A 21,810-nucleotide genomic window follows, 5' to 3' on the forward strand; every position below is an offset into this window, starting at 1 on the left:
GAGGGGGAGTTAAAATGGTTGGCGACCGGAAGGTGTTGTCATTTGTCGCGTATAAAGTGCAGATGCTCTATGAAGCGGTCTCTGAGTCTACGCTTTGTCTCACCAATGTAGAGGAGGCCACATGGGGAGCAGCGGATACAGTAGACCAAAGTTGACAGCTGTGCTGGTGAACGCTTGTCTGATATGGAAGGTTTGTTTTGTGCCTTGAATGGAGGTGAGAGGCGAGGTGTAGGGGCAGGTGTAGCACTTCCTGCGGGTTGCAGGGAAAAGGTGCAGGGCTGGTGGGGTTGGTGGAGCGGACGAGGGAGTCACGGAGAGAGTGGTCCCTACAAAAGGCAGATGGGGTGGAGAGGGAAATATCTCTTTGGTTGTGGGGTCGGATTGCAGGTGGCGGAAAATGATACGTTCTGTGCAGAGGTTGGTGGGGTGATATGTGAGGACAAGGGGAATTCTGTCTTTGTTTTTATTGAGCGGAGGAGATGTGAGGGCAGAGGTGTGGGAAACGCAAGAGATACGGTTGAGTGCATTTTCGATCACTGCAGTGGGGAAGTTATGGTCCTTGAAATAGGAGGACATCTGAGATGTTCGGGAGTGAAACGCCCCATCTTGGGAGCAGATGCGGAGGAATTGGGAGTATGGGATTGCATTCTTGCAGGAGGGTGGGTGAGAGGAGGTGTAGTCCAGGTAGCTGTGGGAGTTGGTGGGCTTGAAATAGACGTCAATTTTGAGGTGGTCACCAGAGATGGAGACGGTGAGGTCTAGGAAGGAGGTAGTCCAGGTGAATATGAGGTTGGGGTGAAAGGTGTTATTAAAGTTGATGAACTTTTCAAGCTCCTTGTGGGAGCATGAGGCAGCGCCGATACAGTCATCGATGTAGCAGAGGAAGAGATGGGGAATAGTGCTAGTGTAACAGTGGAAAAGGGACTGTTCCATGTATCCAATGAAGAGGCAGGCATAGCTTGGACCCATGGCCACTCCCTTAGTCTGTAGGAAGTGGGAGGAGTTGAAGGAGAAGTTGTTAGGGGTAAGGACGAGTTCTGTTAAGCGGATGAAGGTGTCGGTGGAGGGTGACTGTTTGGGCCTGAGAGAGAGGAGGAAGCGGAGGGCTTTTAGGCCATCTCTGTGGGGGATACAAGTGTACAGGGATTGGATATCCATAGTGAAGATGAGGTTTTGGGAGCCAGGGAATTGGAAGTCTTAGAGGCGGTGGAGGGCATGGGTGGTGTCCCAGACGTCAGTGGGGAGTTCCTGGACTGGGAAGAAAAACAGAGTTAAGGCAATCGGAGATGAGTTCACTGGGGCAGGAGCAGGCAGAGACAATGGTTCGACCAGGGCAATCAGGTTTGTGGATTTTAGGAAGGAGATAGAAATGGGAGGTGCAGGGTTGGGGAACGATGAGGTTGGAGGCTGTGGGTGGGAGGTCACCTGAGGTAATGAGGTTATGAACGGTTTGAGAGACGATGGTTTGTTGAGGTCATGATCGAGGGGGCGGTAGGAGGTCGTGTCAGAGAGTTGGCGCCGGGCCTCGGATATGTAAAGGTCAGTGCCCCATACCACTACTGCACCCCACCCCCACCTTATCTGCGGATTTGATGCTGAGGTTAAGGTTGAAGCAGAGGGAATGGAGGGCTGCGCGTTCCGTGGGGGAGAGGTTGGAGTGAGTGAGACGGGTGGAGAATTTGAGGCGATCGATGTCACGACGGCAGTTGGAAATGAAGAAGTCAAGGGAGGGTAGGACGCTGTGGGGTGGTGTCCAGGAGGATGAGGTTTGTTGGAGGTGGGAGAAGGGGTCAGTAGCAGGTGGGTTAGACTCCCAGTTAAAGAAATAGGCGCAGAGGCGACAGAAAAAGTTTTTGACATCCAAACGTGAACGAAATTAATTGATGTGTGGATGCAGGTAGTAATGTATTTTTTAGTGATATGGACTCAATGAGCTGAAGGGCCTCTTCTGTACTGTATGATTCTATGATCCATTCTGTGCACTGCAAAAGTATGGATTGGGATAGATTGAGAACAGATCTCGCAGTTCAAATCTAAACCTCTGTGAGGTGCAGTGGGCCATCAGCAGCAGCAGGATTGTTTTCAATCACGATCTGCAACCACACGGTCCAGCAGGTACCCCACTCTACTATTACTATCAAGCCAGGATTTAGGAGAGAATGCCAGGAGCTGCACCTGACATACCTAAATATGAGCTATTGACTTAGTGTAGTGAGAATGCATGCTAGTGTTAAACAGTGAAAACAGAATGCTACAAACAGAGTTAAGAAATCTAAAAACCAATAGATGAAAGCTCTACTGGTCTGTTATTTTCAACACCACATCATTCTGGCTTAGAACAATTATGTAATGGAATATGTTACATTAGATCTAAAAAAAGTCAAAAATACTAAATAATCAAAGAGCAAAAGGGGAGGGGGAGAAGGAAATAAGTAAAGGTCACCAGAGAAAAAGTGCTAGTGTTAGGGTCAGATGAAGCACTGTTGACCACTCGCAGTCAAGTGCTGGCTTAACGTTGACAACAGCTGTCCAACTGAGTGGACAAGCTGACTTCAGGCAGAAACACTGATCTGTGATTTGGAGTGATAGAGAGGCGGCCATACAAAGCAGGGAAGGCAGGAAGTGCATTGATCAACCATCCCAGCCCATAGTGGCAGGAGAGAACAGCAGGAAAACCATCTCACCAAAGATATTGAGTGTGATTTTTGTAAAAAGGTTGCCTTACAAGCCATGTGGTACAGAAAGAAGCTTCACAGAATACACCAAAAGAAGGGGCCTCAAAAAATGGCAAGATCCATAAAATTGAATATGTGAATGAGATGGAGGTACCTTTTTCTGGCAAGTTCAAGGAGGGATATGGGAGCCACTGGAATGGTAATATCCTTGTAGATAGAAACAAGGTGAGCATTAAGGTGAGACACACGTACAGGTGTTTTGGTTCTTTCTGACACTATATGATGGTTGAAAAAAACTTCTCTTCTGCCATCACACATAAAACTGAATAGACCAGAAGGGACAGAATTCAAGGTCGTAGGACAACTGACTGCAACCCTTCAGTATAGAGAGAGAGAGAAAAAAATCATAGATATCTTCTTGGTGATCCTAAACCAGAGCTGATCACGCTTAAGCAGGAAAGCCTGTGCGTACGTGCATCTATTTTACAGAGTAGTAGAACTGGGAAATCAAGAAGAAAAGCTGAGCAAGTTCCAAGCTGAGTTTTCACAGTTCATCGCAGAACGTTTGAAGAGATAACAGAGAGAGCTGAAGAGGACAATGCAGCTGATGGGTGTCCATGGACTTCAAGAAGGCATTTGATAAAGCACTATGCAACAGTGTTGTGGGTAAATTTATAGTTCACAGAATAAAAGAGGCAGGAATTATGTAGATGTGGAATTGACTGAGTGACAGGAAGCAGAGAGTGATGGTGACTTTACCTTTACACCAAAGTATTCCCTGGAATGAAGGGCTTGTTTTATGAGGAAAGACTGAAGAAACTGGGTCTGTATAGTTTAGAATTTTGAAGAGTGATCTCATTGAAATTTTTACAGCATGTCACTGGATGGATGTAGATAGGATGTTTCCCCAGGCTGGTGAGTATGGAACCATAGACTCAGGGCATTAGAGAATTTTGAACTGAGCTGAGGAGACATTTCTTCATTCAGAGGGTGGTGAATCTCTGGAATTCTCTACCCCAAAGGAGAGGGGAAGTTCAGTCCTTGAACAGGTTTAAGGCAGAGATTGATAGATTTCTAGTTACCAATGACATCAAGGGATATGATTTTCGCAGAGGAAAGTAGATAATCAGCCGTGATCTAATTGAATGGTGGGCTATGCTTGATGGGCTGAATGGCCAACACCTGTTCCTATCTTTCTAAGTCTGAATGGTGTGCAGGAGCATAGGGTATTGGGTATAGAGTAATAGAGTCATGCAGCATGGAAATAGACCCTTTGGTCCAACTTGTCCATGCCGACCATGTTTTTCAAACTAAACTAATGCCATTTGCCTGTATTTGACCAAAATGCCTCTAAAACTTTCCTGTTCGCGTATCTGTCCAAATGTCTTTCAAATGTTATTACTGTACCTGCCTCTACAACTTCCTCTGGCAGTTCATTCCATATATGCACCACCCTCTGTGTGAAAAAGTTGCCTCTCAGGTCTCTTAAATCTTACCCCTCCCCTTAAACCTAGGGAAAAGATCTGCCCTGGTTTGTCTTACCAAAATGTAACACCTTGCATTTATCTAAATTAAACTCCATCTGCCACTTCTCAGCCCATTGGCATAGCTGAGATGGCAGGGCAGGTTGGCAGTGCAGTTAACAAAGCATTCAGTGTCCTAGCAATTGTTAATAAAGAATAGAACACACCATTGAGGAAGTTATGATGAACTTGTATAAGAACACTGGTTAGACCCCAGTTGGAGTTTTGTGTACAGTTCTGGGAACCACACTTTAGGAAGGATGTGAACACACTGGAGACAGTACAGATGAGGTTTGTGATAATGCTTTCAGGGATGAAGAGTTTCAGTTAAGAAGATAGATTGAAGAAGATGCAACTGTTTTTCTTGAAGAAGAGAAAGTTGAGAGGGGATTTGTTGAAGTTATCAAAATCGTGAGACTAACATTGTTTGGGGGGTGGGTAAAGTGGTGTGGAAACTGTTCCCATTGGTGAAAGTATCAAGGGGTGTGGGCACAGATTTGAAGTAATTGGTAAAACAAGCAAACAAAACATTGGAAAAAAATTATTCCTGTAGTGAGTGGTCAGGTACTAGAAAGCGCTACCTGAGAGTATGAGGAAGGCAGCTTCAAATAAAAAATGCAAAAGAGAAATAGACCGATATCTGAAGAGGAAGAATGTGTCAGGTTATGGGAATGACACTAACAGAAATGCTCATTCAGAGAGCCAGTGCAGATATGAAGGGCCAAATGGCCTCCTCCTTCATTGAAACAATTCTATGATTGTGTAATGGGGAAAGGTGAACATATCACCCTCTGAGCTGAAACAAAACTATTTTGTCAACTTATATCCAGAAAAGGTCCTCATCAGCTTTCGCCAAAGGTAACAAAGGAGATTGACTTCATGTTGAAGCAAGAAATTATTTCATAAAAACCAAAAGAACTGTGGATGCTGCCACTTCAATGCACCACCTTGCTCCCTGGCCAACACCTCTGTCTCCAGTTTGCTACAGTGTTCCAGTGAAGCCCAGTGCAAGCTAGAGGAACAACACCTCATTTTCTGCTTGGGGACCTTACAGCCCTCCGGACTCAATATTGAGTTCAATAATTTTAGGGCCTAAACTCTCCCATGTCCCAGCCCCCTACCCCATACACCAGGCCTTGTTACCACATAGCCTGCCACTACACACCCTCTGTTGTTAGTCACGAACAGTCCCCATTAACAACTATTCACCCTCCCAGCCTGATCGTTAGCAACTCCTTTGTCTGTCCAACTGTCTTTCTCTCTCTTTGGGCTCTATCCTATTGTTTACTTGCTACCCCACCCACCTCCCTATTTTCTGCATATAAACTGACGTTTTCCCAGCCACCATCAGTTCTGAGGGAGGGTCACCGGACCTGAAACGTTAACTCTGTTTTCTCCTCCACAGATGCTGCCAGACCTGCTGAGCTTTTCCAGCAACTTTGTTTTTGTTCAAGAGATTATTTCACTTATGACAAAACCAACAAGCTGCTGCTTGGGGACGGTCCTGGTACCAAAACATCAACATCCTGGACATTACCACTGACCAAATACTCAACTGGATTAGCCATATAAATACAATGGCTACAAGAGCAGGTCAGAGGCTAGGAATACTGCAGCGAGTAACTCACCTCCTGATTCAGCATTGTGCACCACTACAAGATGCAATGTGAACTATCTTGCACTATCTACAAGATGCTCAAGTGAAAAACTAACTTTTTCACACAATGAGAAGCTAGGGTTTGGAATGCAATGGAAATGTGGTGGAGGTGGGCTCATTTGAGGTATTGGATGATTATTTGGATAGAAAAGGTGTCCAGGGATATGAGGGAAAAGCAGGAGATTGGTACCTGGTTATAGAGTTGGTGCATTTATTACCCAGAAGGCAGTTAAGAATCAACTACACCGTTGTGGGTCTGGAGTCAAATATAGGCCAGGCAGGAGAGGCAAAATAGGTTTCCTTTGCTGAACCTGATGAGTTTTAACACTAATCAACATGATCACCAGTAGACTAGCTTTTTAATTCCAAACTTCCATTAATTTCAAATTTCACCCTGGTGGGACTGGAAGCCATATCCCCAGAGCATTAGCTTTAATTACTAGATTGCTAGTATTGTGATATTACCACTACACCACTGACTATCCACTGTTATTGCTGTAGATTCTATAGGACTGATTGCTGCACACTTTCAGATGCAGGTAGATGGAAAATGTATACCTATTTACTAAGTATCCCATTCATTGACCAGATACTGAGCGGGATATGTAGTGATAGAAAAAAAAACATGATCTGCTACTTGGGCTTGCGAAAAATTTGCAGATTAAGTTCTCAGACTTCATTTCAAGATAGAGGTGAACTTTCAGTGACTCTGTTAAAGTAAATGACTTTAAATACATCTACATGTTTAATGACTGTAACTGAGGTGATGAGTTTTAATGGAAAGAGTGTATGTTTGTGCAAACAGCAAATGACTTGTCCCTTCTCCTGGTGGGAAAGTCTATAAATGGAGGTGTAGTTTTCACTGAAGAGGTGGAAACGTTCACATTGATAACAACAGCTAACTACTGAGAACAACGCAGCAACTGATTGAATTCAGAGATACACAGAAAGGGATCGTCATGATACAATCCCATTGTTGGACAGTACCGTGAATGGAGAGAGTCATAAAAGGAGCTGCAGCTTCTTCTGATTCCGAGAGACAGTGCTAACCCCCATGAAACGGTGAAGGAAAAGAAAGGTTAAAGGCCAAAGTTCTTAAAAACTATTAGTCATCAGCACAGCCCAGGAGATTGGAAATGGAAACTGTTTTGATGCATGAGCAGACAAGTTTGTAAAATATTCAGCTAAAGGAGAATGAATTCAGACTTGACACATTAATGATTTCCTGTTTTGAAATGGAATTTTTTTGCTGTTTATTTACAGGGGAAAATGTATTGATGAGGGGTGGGACTTAACTGTAATATAGTTGAGAGTCTTTTAGTTCAGCTCAGTCCTTTTGGAAGTCATGCAACAGTGAATAGTTTTTGTAATATTTTAAGCTTTTTTTTCTCTTGCACCATAAGGAGTCAGTTTTTGAAGAGGCTGGAGAAAAGACATTTACTGATCAAGTTTCAAGGTAAGTTGAATAATCAACATGCTCTGTCAAATGTGTTCCTCTTTAAACTAGAATAATTATTGGAAAGGAGTAGTCAGTCAAGGGGCTATGGCTAGATAACTTAGCATCCTCCCCTCACCTTTCCAAAAAAAAACCAAAATATAAAGGGCATTGAATGCAAACATGAGGAAGTCATAGTCAACCTGGTTCAGTTTCAGTGGGAGGATAGTGTTCAATCCCGGACACCGCCTGATTTTAGGGATAATGGCATGACTTTGGGAGACAGTGCAGAAGAGCTTTGTTAGAATGAGACCAGGATCAAGGGTGTGCTTAGGGACTGGAGAAGGTAGGATTGTTCATTTTGGGCAGGGAAGATTAAGGAGATCCTGAATAGAAGTATCCAAACTCATGGTGAGCTCGACAGAGCAGGTTTGACAGGACAGAGTTTCCTCTGGTAAATGGCGGTTAACCAGAGGTTCTGGGGTTTAAGGTAACTGGTAATAGGAGCTGAAGGAAATGAAACATTGTTTCACTCAGAGGGTTGTCAAAATCCTGAATGCATATTCTTGAGAGCGTACAGGAGGCAGATTGCAGAGGAACTTTTAAAAAAGCAATTGGACATGTACTGGGACACATTAACTAACACGTGAATGCGATTTTCCACAATGTGGAAGACACTGGGGAGTGGGACGAATTGGATGTGATTGTTAGAGAGCTGTCATGGGCATGATGGGCTGAATGGCTTCTGTCTGGGCTGCAAGTAAGATTATGTAACGTTACTATCTCCCGACTGCAGCTGTTGCTTTGTTTGGCTGTGCATACCTGTGTCGGCATGACCAAGATTAGGAAATTGCTTGCCTGAGGCACATTCAACCTTGTGTTTGTTTCTATGGTTGCTTTCAGTGTTGCTGTTACAACCTGCCTGCATTCTTATTCAATGTTGCAAAATCACCTGGCACCTTCAGCTTGGGCTCTGGTTCATCTTGAGATATGGGTTACATAACTCCAGATTTGAGGAGGATATACTGAGTGCTGTACAGATTCGCCAGCATTGATGTTTCTGATGCTGTTTCACCCTCCCCCCCAGGTCTGGGAAGATCAGATTTAACCTGGTGTGGAGTCTTCTCCCCGTAGCAACTCTGCTGGAGTTATCCCTGTAGTTGCATGAGGGGTGGTCCTGTCATCAAGTAGGACAGTTTGGTACTTAGGGGAAGCTGTAGACTGTTTCTTTATGTCTGCCTTCAAAGTTTGACTGCTCATTCTGCCAGACCATTGGATGAAGGATGGTATGGAGCTGTCCTTACATGATAAGTACCATTCGACATTAGGAAATACTTGAATTCCCAGCTGATAAATGATGGCCTGTAACCTGTGATCAACACTCCCATGTGTTATAAAAGATGCATGCAGTTTTTCTATTGTCGTCCCTGCGTTTGATCCAGCCATTTTGAGTAGGCGTCCACAATGTCGAAGAACATTGAGTCCATGATAGAACCTGCACAATGTGCAACTGAGTCCAGGGTTTACCTCACCATTCCTTTGAATGTGGGGGACACGCTGGCAGTAATTTTTGACCTTGTTGGCAGTCTGGACTCTCCACCAAAGCGTCTATGTCTGCACCCAATCATGGCCACCAAACATGACATCTCGCCAACAGCTTCATTTTGGAATAAAAACTGAAAGAACTACGGATGCTGTAAATCAGGAACAAAAACAAAGTTGCTGGAAAAGCTCAGCAGGTCTGGCAGCATCTGTGAAGGAGAAAACACAGTTAACGTTTCGGGTCCGGTGACCCTTCCTCAGAATCCTGGATGCATACGCTATTGGGTAGTCCTCTCCATTGGGCCATCCTGTGAGCTAATAATGCCTCCATATACAGCATTGAGGTATTGCACGTTAATATCATATCTCGCTTGGGATCATTGTGTGCCAACATCTTAGAGGATGATAGCTGTTTCCTCACTTCCCTGAAAGCTGTGGCTTGGCTATGTGACCATTTCCAATGCTGAACCTTTTTGAAGAGTTGATGCAAAGCTGCCAAGATGAAGGCCAGGTTATGTATGAACTTCCCATAATAATTCACGAGCCAAAGGAAAGACCTAAGCTCCAGTACAGATGTGGGAGTTAGGGCACTGATCACCTTCACTTTATCTTCCAAGAGTGTAGGCGGTCTTGTCAATTCAAAGTAGATCATTTAGGGGTCTAGAACAGACATTTTTCCCTTCTAAGGCTTATGCCCGCCTGGGAGAAATGTCTAAGGATGATATCCAAGTTCTGTAAGTTCTCCTTATTGGTCTTTCCTGTTATTTGCACGCCATCTAGATCAATGGCAACCTGGGGTACACCTTTTAAATGTTCTCCATCGTCTGCAGAAAAGTTGCACTGGCTGACGATACCCCAAATGGCAGTCTTGTATATTGGTACAAACCCTTGTGAGTATTAATTGTAGCTTAGTTCTGGGAATCCTCATCTAACTACAACTGCCAGTGCGCATAGCTAATGTCCAGCTTTGTGAAAGACAGTCCCCTCCTGCCAGCTTTGCATACAAATTCTCTATGCGAGGAGTTTTTTGGATTTTCTTTATCGGGTATTTATCCAGCAGTGAAAAGCAGTTTACTATTTGTTTAAAATTCGTTTAAAATTCTTTAAAAGGCAAACCGACCTATTGGGTTTCACAATTGGTACGACCAGTGCTGCCCATTCCTCAAACTGGATTGGGTTGATGATTCCTTCACTTTCCAGTCATCTGATTTCTGCCTCTGCTTTTGCCTGTAAGGCAAATGGCACTGGGCAGGCCTTGCAGAATCGTGGAATTGCTTCCTGGTCAACATGTAAGGTGGCCATGGCTCCTTTGATAGTCCCTATACCCAACTGACAAACCTCTAGGTATTTAATTAAGATTTCACTTTGGCAGCCATTTTTAAATTGAAAACTGTTGAACTAATTTAAATTAATCTTTCCCAACCAATTTTTATCCATCAAGCTTGGGCACAAGCCTTTTACTACAACCAGTAGTAACTGAACCAGCTGCTCCTCATGAGATGAGAACTGAAGTTGTACCCTTAATCTGTAATGGTTCCCCAGTATAGGTTCTCAGTCTAGCTGAGGTCTTGTGCAAACCTAAGGGTTGGAGTCTAGGGCTAATTTTGTTAAAGACTGGATTCTGTGGTCACTGAAATGGCCACATCAGTATCGACCTCCATTAGAAACGGGTGATCATTTAACCAGATGTTTACTTTGATTGGTTCTGATTTGGATGTTGCTAAGCAATTTAACTGTTCCAAACCAGACGTAGGTGGACTTTCCAGGGAGTGCACTCACCTTGATACTGGCCTTTGAATTGTCTTACTCAATTTATGTCCAGTGGGACTCTTTGCTGTCTTGAGTCCTCGTACCAGCAGCAACTACAATGTCTTGTCAGCTTGGTACCTGAAGAAAATTTTAACTGTTTAGACAAGGCTTGGCTTTGTTTTGGGGTTTTGCTGTGGGCTGGCCTGGAGTCCCCCTGTTCAGGAAAAGTCCTGATAGACACTATGAAACTGCCTTCACTCAAGTGATGTTCCATATCCTCAGTTGGACTGATGAGGATGTCGGAATGCTCGGAAACTCATATACTCCACCTTCTGCATTGTCCAATTATAAAGCCAGTTGTACTGCCTGTTTGAAGTCCAGTTGGGCTTCAGCTAGTAGGTGCTTCTGTGTGGTTACATCATTAATTCAACAGACCAAGCAGCCTCTCAGCATCTCATTAAGGGTTAAACTAAAGTCATATACCTCTGCTAGTCATCTTAACCTAGTCAAAAACCCTGATCCGGATTCCTATGGTTCTTGAATTGTTGAGTAAAACCGATAGCATCTTGGTATTAGAGGAGGATGGGAGTCGTAATATTCCTTAACTAAATCCGTCAATTCTTGAGAAGTTGTCATATCTGCTGCCTCAGGAAATGTTAGGCTCCTAACAACTGAAAGGTCTGTGGGTCCACAAGCTGTCAGGAAAATTACTCATTGCTTTCAATCTGCCCCAACATCATTTGCCTGGAAAAAAATAACACATTCTTTCCGCATACTGGGCCCTGTCTTCAACGGCATCATCAAATGAGTCAAGCTTCCCAAATAACAGCATGATGCCAGAAATACTTATCCCCAACTCAAAGGAGACAGTTGCAAGATAATTTCTTGAGGAGTGTGCTCTTCTCTCATCACCATTTAAGTAACTCCACATAGGCCGGTATCCTGTCACCAAGTCATCCTTTATTTTCACATGGAGCGCTGTTGACACAGATTCAGCTCCCTCAGAGCCAGCTCCTAGAGTGAACAGGATGTCTGACATTCCAGCTGTTATCTGAGAGCTAAGGCTCTCTCATTGGACCAAATTAACAGCCCCAATTAGGGAACTCATATCTATGAGGTGTGCCTGGCTGACCTCGTTAAGATCTTACACTTTCCTATCCATGTACCTGTCCAAATGTCTTTTATATGTTGTAATTGTACCTGCCTCTACCACTTCCTCTGGCATCTCGCTCCATACATGCACCACTCCTTTTGTGGAAAAAGTTGCCCTTCAAGTCCCTTTCGAATATTTTCCCTCTCACCTTAAACCTATGTTCTCTCAATTTGAATTCCCCTAACCTGGGGAAAAAAAGCTTGGCTATTCATGTTGTCTGTGCCCCTCATGATTTTATAAACCTCTATAATGTCACCCCTCAACCTCCTGTCCTCTGGGAATAAATTCCCAGTCTATCTAGCCTCTCCTTTTAACTCAAACTCTCTAGTCTTGGTAACATCTGATATATCTTTTTTGCACCCTTTCCAGTTTAATATCATTGTTCCTATAGCAGGGAGACCAAAACTGCATGCAGTACTCCAAATGTGGCTCTACCAACGTCTTGTACCGCTGTAACATCACATCCCAACACTTGTACTCAACTCCTGCATCTAACCTGTCTAGTCCTGTCAGAAATTATAGGTTTCTATGAAATCCCCCCCTCATTCTTCTAAACTCCAGTGAATATAATCCTAACCGGCTCAATTTCTTCATATGTCAGTCCTGCCGTCCCAGGAGTCAATCTGGTAAACTTTTGCTGTATTCCCTTTATAGCAAGAATATCCTTCCTCAGATAAGGAGACCAAAACTGCACAAAATATTCCAGGCATTGTCTCACCAATGCGCGGTACAACTATAGCAAGACATCCTTGTTCCTGTACTCAAATCCTCTTGCTATGAAGGTCAACATACATTTCCCTTCTTACTGCCTGCTGCACCTGCACACCAACTTTCAGCGGCTGGTACATGAGGACACCCAGGTTTCATTGAACATTCACCTCTCTCAATTTACAGCCATTCAAATAATAAACTGCCTTCCTATTTTTGCTGCCAAAGCGGATAACTTCACATTTATTCATATTACACTGCATCTGCCACACATTTGCCCACTCAATCAGCCCGTCTAAATACACTGCAATATCTCAGCATCCTCCTCACAGCTCACTCTTCCATCCAGCTTTGTGCCAACTGCAAGTTTTGAGATATTACATTTAGTTCCCTTAATTAAGTCATTAACATATATTGTGACCAGCTGGAGTCTGAGTACCAACCCAACCAGTCACCACCTGGTATTCGGAAAAACACCCATTTATTCCTAGAGGAGCAGGAAAGCTGGCATTTCCGGCCGGGACCCTTTTTCAGAATTGGAGGAGGGGAAGGGGGGTCTAAAATAAATAGAGAGAGGGGTTCGGGCTGGGGAAGGTAGGTGGGATGGTGATAGGTGAGTGCAGGTAGGTAGCGGTGGGGATTGGTGAGTGAGGTGGGAGGAGCAGATAGGTGGGAGAGAAGATGGACAGATTGTGTCAGGTCAAGGAGGCGGGGATGAGAGGGAGGGTGACTTTGGTGATATATCTCTTATGTTAGGTTCTTCTGATTTGGTCAGTGGTCAGGGACAGGATGGTTGACTATGAGTGAAGCAGATAGAAAGGGAAGAACCTCAGCCTTTGCTACCCTCACAGAGGAAAAAAGTACATGAAACTTATCTGGATGTGAGTGGTGGCTGCAAAACAGATGAGATAATTGAGCATGGCACCATGGTATAGGGAATCATTCAAAGGAGGTGGGGGGGGGAGAACAGTGTTAATAGGAGTGTAGTGATAATAGGAGACGGAATAGTCAAGGGGATTGATATCATTCTCTGCAGCTTCAGGGGACAGCTGTGATACTTATCTGGTGCTTGGGTTCATGACATCAGTTCTGAGCTGGAGAGCTACCTGCAGTAAGGGAAAGGGAAAGGAATGAAGTAAAAAAGTAGGGAGGTTTTGTTTAAGCTATACAAGGCACTAATTAGACCACAGCTGGAATAATGTAAACAGCAGTCTAGAGAAGTTCACTAGGCTGAAACCAGGTATGGAGGGATGTCTTATGAGGAGAGGTTAAGTAGGTTGGGTCTGCACTCATTGGAATATAGAAGAATGACAGGTGATCTCTTGAAACGTACACGATTCTTACAGGAGTTGACAGTGTAGATGTGATCGGGTTGTTTCCCCTTGTAGGAAAGTCTAGGACCAAAGGGCATCATCTCATAATAAGTGGTCACCTGTTTAAGACACTTGTGGAGGAATTTCTTCTCTCAGAGGGTTGTGAATCTGTAGAATTCTTCTCCACAGATGGCTGCCGAGGCTCGCTCATTAAGTATATTCAAGGCTGAGGTGGACAGATATTTAATTGGTAAAACAATCAAGGGTTAAGGGAAAACGCAGCAAAGTGGTGTTGAGGATATTCATATCAGCCACGATCTCACCGAATGCAGACTCGATGAGCTGAATCGCCTATTTCTATTCCTATGTCTTATGGTCTTTCAGTTAATTGTTGTGGTCCATTTAGGCACCAACAACAGGGTTGGGACTAGGACATAGGTTCTCCTCAGAGAGTACAAGTAGCTTGGGGCTAAAAGCAAAACCTCAAATGTGATAATCTCTATATTAGTGCCTCAGCCATAAGAAAATTGTCATAGGGTAACTAAGATGAGAAAACTAAATGCTTGTCTCAAAGATTGGTGCGGGAGAATTGGATTCTGGCTCATGGGCAGTGCTATCAGTACTTGGGAAAGTGAACCTGTACCACTAAGATGTATTAATCTGAATCATGGTGGGACCAGTGTTCTCTTGATTTATATGCCGAGGAGAGTAGAGAAGGATTTAAACTAAATATTGGGGTAAAGGATCCAGTGGGAAGATGTGGTAAAATGAATAGGGATGGCAAGTCAAGACACCATGGTATCAGGAGGGATAACAATGCACAGAGCATGATAGGAAGGGGCCTTCATAGAATTTAAATGAAAATGTATTAACCTCCACTTGAAAGGCTAAATTCTGGTAATATATGACAGTTAAGACAGGGTATTCAAATTATGGTGCTAAGGAAGGTAAAGAGTTAGAATGAAGATGTGCCATTATTGAATTAGCTGTTGGCTGAACAAACTCAAATGGCTGAGTAGCCTCTTTCTGATCTGCTTTTGGTTTTAGAAGTGGCTGGCTACAGGCTTGATGCTTATTTTCTGCTGTTTCTTCCAGTGTGGTTGTGTTGAAGGCTTCACTTTCCCAAGATGAGCTGGGCTTTCCTGACGAGACTCCTCGAGGAGATCCATAACCACTCCACGTTTGTTGGCAAGGTCTGGCTGACCGTCCTCATTGTCTTCCGCATTGTTTTGTTGGCAGTTGGTGGTGAGCCTATCTACCATGATGAACAAAGCAAGTTCACATGTAACACTCAGCAACCAGGTTGTGAGAATGTTTGCTACAATTCCTTTGCACCGCTGTCGCACCTCCGGTTCTGGGTCTTCCAAATCATCATGATCACGGTGCCATCCATTATATACCTTGGCTATGCCATACACCGGATAGCCCGGATGGAAGGTGCCCAGCCAAAACCCAAGAGAAAGATACCCATTGTGCATCGGGGACCTGCCCGGGATTATGAGGAGGCAGAGGGTGATGACGAGGAGGACCCCATGGTCTGCGAGGAAATTGAGCATGAACCCGAGACTGAAGATGACAAGAAAACTCCTGAGAAGAAGCCACATGATGGCAGGAGGCGTATCAAGGAAGATGGACTTATGAAGATGTATGTCGTCCAGCTCCTGATGAGAACTCTGTTTGAAATTGGTTTCTTGGCTGCACAATACTTTCTATATGGGTTTGAAGTGCTTCCTGGCTTTGTGTGCAGTACGATTCCTTGTCCATACACCGTCGACTGTTTTGTGTCACGTCCCACAGAGAAAACCATCTTCCTGTTGGTAATGTATGTGGTCAGTGGTCTCTGCTTATTGCTCAACTTTGTTGAGCTCTTCCACCTTGGCCTCGGTGGCATCAGGGATGGCTTGAGGGGCAGGCGGCAGGCCTCTCACCTGTATTACTCCTCCAGGAGCAACCACTACGACCCTCCGGGCTACCACTCTGTGCTTCAAAAGGACAAGACCAAGCTGGGCAATGGGAATGTGCCGTACCACAACAACTTTGGCGCTCTGGGGCCGGAGAGTTTTGAGATGTCTGAGGTAGTTCACCGACACCTAAAGCTTGCTCAGGAGCAACTGAACATGGCATACCAAGCATCAAGAGAGCTCCCTCATCAACCGAGAAGTGGCATTCCTGAGTCAAATTGTACAGCTATTGAGCAGAACCGACTGAAATTTGGCCAGGAAGGTGAAAGCGCTTGTGCTAAAAAAGCAGGTAAAATAGAAAATCATTAGTAATTTATAGAGGGCAGCTATGGCTCAGTGGATAACATTCTGACTTCAGAGGTTGTGGATTCAAGTCTCACTGAGGTCTTGAGCACAAACTGGGACAGTGTGGGAGGTGTGAAGCAACAACATAGATTTCTAGGGGAAACTCAGCAGGTCAGGGAGCATCTATGGGCAGAAAGCAGACTTAATGTTTCAGGTCTGGTGACCAATTTTTATCCATCTAATAATTTCACTGTAAACATTGGCCCAAATCTTCCAATCTGTTTGGTATCCCCCTTTCTGACCCAGATCAGCTCTTTATTTTAATTCATTATTATGATTGTGCTTGTTGCTGGCTGTGCCAATACTTATTACTCATCCCTAATTGCCCAGAATCACATATTACTATGGGCCTGGAGTCAGATGTAGGCAAAACCAGGTAAGGACAGAATATATTATTCTCTAGAGGATATTAGTGAACCACATGGGTTTCAGGCTAAATTTTAAACATTTGAATTCTGCCAAGGTGGTATTTGAACTAATTCTCCAGAGTATCTAACTGGAGGTGTCTGGATTACTAGCTTAGTGACATAGGGAAGGCAATGGCCTCGTGGTTTTATTGCTGAACTCTTAATACAGACACCCTGCGAACGTGCTGGAGATATGGGTTCAAATCCTGCCATAGCAAGTGGTGGAATTTGAATTCAATAAGTAACTGGAATTAGGGTCTAATAATGACTATGAAACCATTGTTAATTATCAGTGAAAAACCAATCTGGTTCACTAATTTCTTTTAGGGAAGGAAACTGTCATTCTTACCTAGTTGAGTCGACATGTGACTCCAGACCCACAGCAATGTGGTTGATACTTAACTTCCTTCTGGGTAATAAATACTGGCCCAGCCAGTGACACCGACAATCCACGTGATCTTGAAAAGGACATCTGAATATGTCTTACAGTGACTGCAAAACTTCACGTTATCCCAAGATAAGCTACAGCCAATGAGGTGTCTTAGAAGTGTAGCTACTGTTTTAATGTCAAAAAGGGTAGTGATGTGGGAGCTGGCTGCGCACAGCAATGAGATATTGGGCATGCAGCACCACAGACACTTCTGTTCCTCTGTAAAGACATGAAGGGCAAAATGGCCTTCATGATATTGCCTAACAGGCTTGAGGGTCTAAATATTCTCCTCCTCTTGTGTAGCAGCTTTGAGGGGCTGAATGGCCTTCTGACTTGTATAAGACACCTAACAGTTCTCCTTCAGAGATAGTAAGAACTGCTGATGCTGGAGTCAGAGATAACACAGCGTGGGGCTGGAGGAACACAGCAGGCCAGGCAGCATCAGAGGAGCAGGTAAGCTGACGTTTCAGGTCGGGACCCTTCTTCAGAAATGGCCATTTCTCTGAAGAAGGGTCACAACCCGAAACGCCTAACAGTTCTCCTTGACCTTCCGTAACAATTTCAGGGTTTGAATGACCTTCTTCTGCTCTTGTATAAAATATAGGCGAGGCTGGGTGGCCTTCTTCTGTCTTTGTGTAACAGACTTGGGCAACTTAAGGACTCCCTTTGTTCGTATGTTTCTTACTAATATCACTGATGATTTGAGTAATCCACTGATCCCTTGCCATCCCTCTGGTTATTCTTCTGTTTCCTTTTTAGGTCTGCATGGGTGATGCTGATGGAACAGGCTCTTTGACTTTGAGATTCGGAGAAAGTTGTCGCTTGAAGCAACAAAGGAACCTTGACTGAAAAGACTCATATTTCATTCTTATTCTCTGGGCTTTAACATCACCAACTTGCAAAAGCAAAACTACTGGAAAGAGCTGGGTTGTGAGGGGACACTGGATTTAGGGCTGGGTGGGAGGGCAGGGCGAGGGGGAGTTAGGGTGTGTTTAGACAAACTTGACGGTGTTGAGAATTTTAAGTCCAGTAATTGTTCGACTGACTGAAGGGTCTAAAACATATCTTGTAGCGCTTGAGGCACTGACAGCCAGTCTTCATAATTGAAAAGGAGACCCCTCGCCTGGAGACTGGGGAAGAAGCTGAGGGGGTGACCCTCTCCTTAAGCAGGTACAATCTAACAGAACTGGCTCAGCCAGATAATTTGTAGTTTCTTTTCATCACTAAATTGATCATTCATTTTGTTTCTCTGGTTTTGGGTTAGTTTAATTCTTAATGAAATCTTTACTTTTTTTGGTGTTGGGTTTAGATAAATCCAAAAAAAACAACTCGGTGTAGCAAGGGGACAATTAATGACAAATTGTTTTGTTTAGTCTTAGAACATACCAGAATCATGTTACGTTGAGCGAAAGCAACAATGAACTGAGTTACTTTTGTTGATGTTCCTATATCTTGCTTTTGGTACTTTTGATACACTGTATTGCTTCATTTGTGACCATTTGATTGATTTGGGCCTATTGAGCCTTCTCCAGCATGTTGCTATGCTTACCAGGTTGCTCTTGGGTGTGTGTGTTTCCTCTTTCTTCCTCTGTCGACTTAAACATTTGTTATTATTCTTCGTGTTTATGAGTTTGTAACCGGTGGGTTTTCTGTATATTTGTAGTTAATAATGAACTTGTACGTATTTCTGTAGCCATGTTGATTTCCTTTAAAACAGTTTTGAAGCTTAGCTTTAGAATTAATGGGTAGCCTTATATATTGTATCAGAGATAGTAGGAACTGCAGATGCTGGAGAATCTGAGATAACAAGGTGTGGAGCTGGATGAACACAGCAGGCCAAGCAGCATCATAGGAGCAGGAAGGCTGATGTTTTGGGCCGAGACCCTTCATCAGAAATCGGGGAGGGGAAGGGGATTCTGAAATAAATAGGGAGAGAGGGGGAGGCGGATAGAAGATGGATAGAGGAGAAGATAGGTGGAGAGGAAACAGATAGGTCGAAGAGGCGGGGATGGAGCCAGTAAAGGTGAGTGTAGGTGGGGAGGTAGGGAGGTGATAGGTCAGTCCAGGGAGGATGGACAGGTCAAGGGGGTGGGATGAGGTTAGTAGGTAGGAGATGGGGGTGCGGCTTGAGGTGGGAGGAGGGGATAGGTGGGAGGAAGAACAGGTTAGGGAGGCGGGGACAAGCTGGGCTGGTTTTGGGATGCAGTAGGGGGAGGGGAGATTTTGAAGCTTGTGAAATCCACATTGATACCATTGGGCTGCAGGGTTCCCAAGCGGAATATGAGTTGCTGTTCCTGCAACCTTCCGGTAGCATCGTTGTGGCACTGCAGGAGGCCCAGGATGGACATGTCGTCTGAGGAATGGGAGGGGGAGTTGAACTAGTTCGCGACTGGGAGGTGCAGTTGTTTATTGCGAACCGAGCGTAGGTGTTCTGCAAAGCGGTCCCCAAGCCTCCGCTTGGTTTCCCCGATGTAGAGGAGGCTACAACGGGAACAGCGGATACAGTATACCACATTAGCAGATGTGCAGGTGAACATCCGCTTGATGTGGAAGGTCCTCTTGGGGCCTGGGATGGGGGTGAGGGGGGAGGTGTAGGGGCAGGTGTAGCACCTCCTGCGGTTGCAGGGAAAAGTGCCGGGTGTGGTGGGGCTGGAGGGGAGTGTGGAGCGGACAAGGGAGTCACGGAGAGAGTGGTCCCTCTGGAAAGCAGATAAGGGTGGGGAGGGAAAAATGTCTTTGGCGGTGGGGTTGGATTGCAGATGGCGGAAGTGTCGGAGGATGATGCGTTGGATCCGGAGGTTGGTGGGGTGGTACGTGAGGACGAGGGGGATTCTGTTTTGGTTGTTATTGCGGGGAGGGGGTGTGAGTGATGAGTTGCGGGAGACACAGTGGAGGGCGTTCTCTACCACTGAGGGGGGGAAGTTGCGGTCCTTGAAAAACGAGGACATCTGAGATGTACGGGAGTGGAATGCCTCATCCTGGGAGCAGATGCGGCGGAGGCGAAGGAATTGGGAATAGGGATGGCATTTTTGCAGGAAGGTGGGTGGGAGGAGGTGTATTCTAGGTAGCTGTGGGAGTCGGTGGGCTTGAAATGGATATCGGTTTCTAGGTGGTTGCCCCAGATGGAGACAGAGAGGTCCAGGAAGGTGAGAGAGGTGTTAGAGATGGTCCAGGTGAACTTAAGGTTGGGGTGGAAGGTGTTGGTGAAGTGGATGAACTGTTTGAGCTCCTCATGGGAGCACGAGGCGGCGCCAATACAGTCATCAATGTCGCGGAGGAAGAGGTAGGGTTTAGGGCCAGCGTAGGTATGGAAGAGGGGTTGTTCCACGTAACCTACAAAGAGGCAGGCATAGCTTGGGCCCATGTGGGTACCCATGGCCACCCCCTTGGTCTGTAGGAAGTGGGAGGAATTGAAAGAGAAGTTGTTGAGGGTGAGGACGAGTTCGGCTAAGCGGATGACGGTGTCAGTGGAGGGGGACTGGTCGGACCTGCGGGACAGGAAGAAGCGGAGGGCCTTTAGGCCATCTGTATGGGGAATGCAGGTGTATAGGGACTGGACGTCCATGGTAAAGATGAGGTGTTGGGGACTGGGGAATTGGAAGTTCTGGAGGAGGTGGAGGGTGTGGGTGGTGTCACGGACGTAGGTAGGGAGTTCCTGGACCAAGGGGGAGAAAATGGAGTCCAGATAGTTGGAGATAAGTTCCGTGGGGTAGGAGCAGGCGGAGACAATGGGTCGACCAGGGCAATCAGGTTTGTGGATTTTGGGAAGGAGATAGAAGCGGGCAGTGCAGGGTTGGGGAACGATGAGGTTGGAGGCCGAGGGTGGGAGGTCACCTGAGGTGACAAGGTTGTGGATGGTTTGGGAGATGATGCTTTGGTGGTCGGGGGTGGGGTCATGATCAAGGGGGCGGTAGGAGAAGGTGTCGGAGAGTTGGCGTCTGGCCTCGGCGATGTAGAGGTCAGTGCGCCATACTACAACTGCGCCTCCCTTGTCCGCGAGTTTTATGGTGAGGTTGGGATTGGAGCGGAGAGCTGCATGTTCTGCGGGGGAGAGGTTGGAGTGGGTGAGAGGAGTGGAGAGGTTGAGGCGATTGACGTCTCGACGGCAGTTGGAAATGAAGAGATCGAGGGAGGGTAGGAGGCCTTGGGGTGGTGTCCAGGAGGAGGGGGTGTGTTGGAGGCGGGAGAAGGGGTCAGTAGGGGGAGGGTTAGGCTCACGGTTAAAGAAGCATGGAGGCGGAGGCGGCGGAAAAACTGCTCAATGTCCAAACGTGACCGGTATTTGTTGATGTGTGGGTGGAGGGGGACAAAGGTGAGCCCTTTACTGAGGACTGACCTTTCGTCCTCAGTAAGGGGGAGGTCTGGGGGGATGGTGAAGACTTGGAGGGCTGAGTGTTGCTGTCTCCTCTGGAGCTGCTAGCTGTTGAGGCGGTGGGCGGAGCGACATCGGCGTCGGCTGTGGGCGGAGTTGCGTTGGCGTAGGCTGTGGGCCGGGTTGCGTTGGCATGAGCGGTGGGCGGAGTTGCGTCGGCGGTGGGCGGAGTTGCGCCAGCGGTGGGTGGAGCTGCGTCGGTGTCAGCGGTGGGTGGAGTTGCGTCGGTGTTGGCGGTGGGCAGAGTGGGGAAGGCGGCGTCTTCAGTGTCTGTGGTGTTGGTCTCGGAAATGGAGGCGGTGGCAACAGCAGCAATGGCGTTCGCTGTCCCGGAAATGGGGTACCCGGCCCTGGCAGATGTGACGTCATCTGTGGGTTCTCCGACATTCTCATGGCCAATGGCGGCGGGCACATTGTCGGGAAGGTCCTGGGTACGGCTGGGGATTTGGGAGGTGGAGGAAGCCCGTTTTGGGTGGTAGGGACCAGTAAGTTTACTGTATTTACGGTTCTTAGTGTCCAATAAAGCTGAGTAGAATTGTG

The 21,810-nt window shown here is 45.9% G+C and overlaps 1 protein-coding gene across 1 annotated transcript; it reads left to right on the forward strand.

Moving 5' to 3' along the window:
* The first annotated feature begins 7,196 nt into the window (after window positions 1-7,196).
* On the forward strand, window positions 7,197-17,839 carry LOC109917636 (gap junction gamma-1 protein-like). The gene is made up of 3 exons (XM_020517472.2): window positions 7,197-7,311; window positions 14,851-16,005; window positions 17,658-17,839. The coding sequence occupies exons 2-3, from the start codon at window positions 14,883-14,885 to the stop codon at window positions 17,669-17,671; spliced, it is 1,137 nt and encodes a 378-aa protein (XP_020373061.2). The 5' UTR covers window positions 7,197-7,311; window positions 14,851-14,882; the 3' UTR covers window positions 17,672-17,839.
* Window positions 17,840-21,810: the final 3,971 nt, after the last annotated feature.

Source organism: Rhincodon typus, chromosome 7 (genome assembly GCF_021869965.1).
Source record: "Rhincodon typus isolate 14 chromosome 7, sRhiTyp1.1, whole genome shotgun sequence".
Classification (NCBI taxonomy): domain Eukaryota; kingdom Metazoa; phylum Chordata; class Chondrichthyes; order Orectolobiformes; family Rhincodontidae; genus Rhincodon; species Rhincodon typus.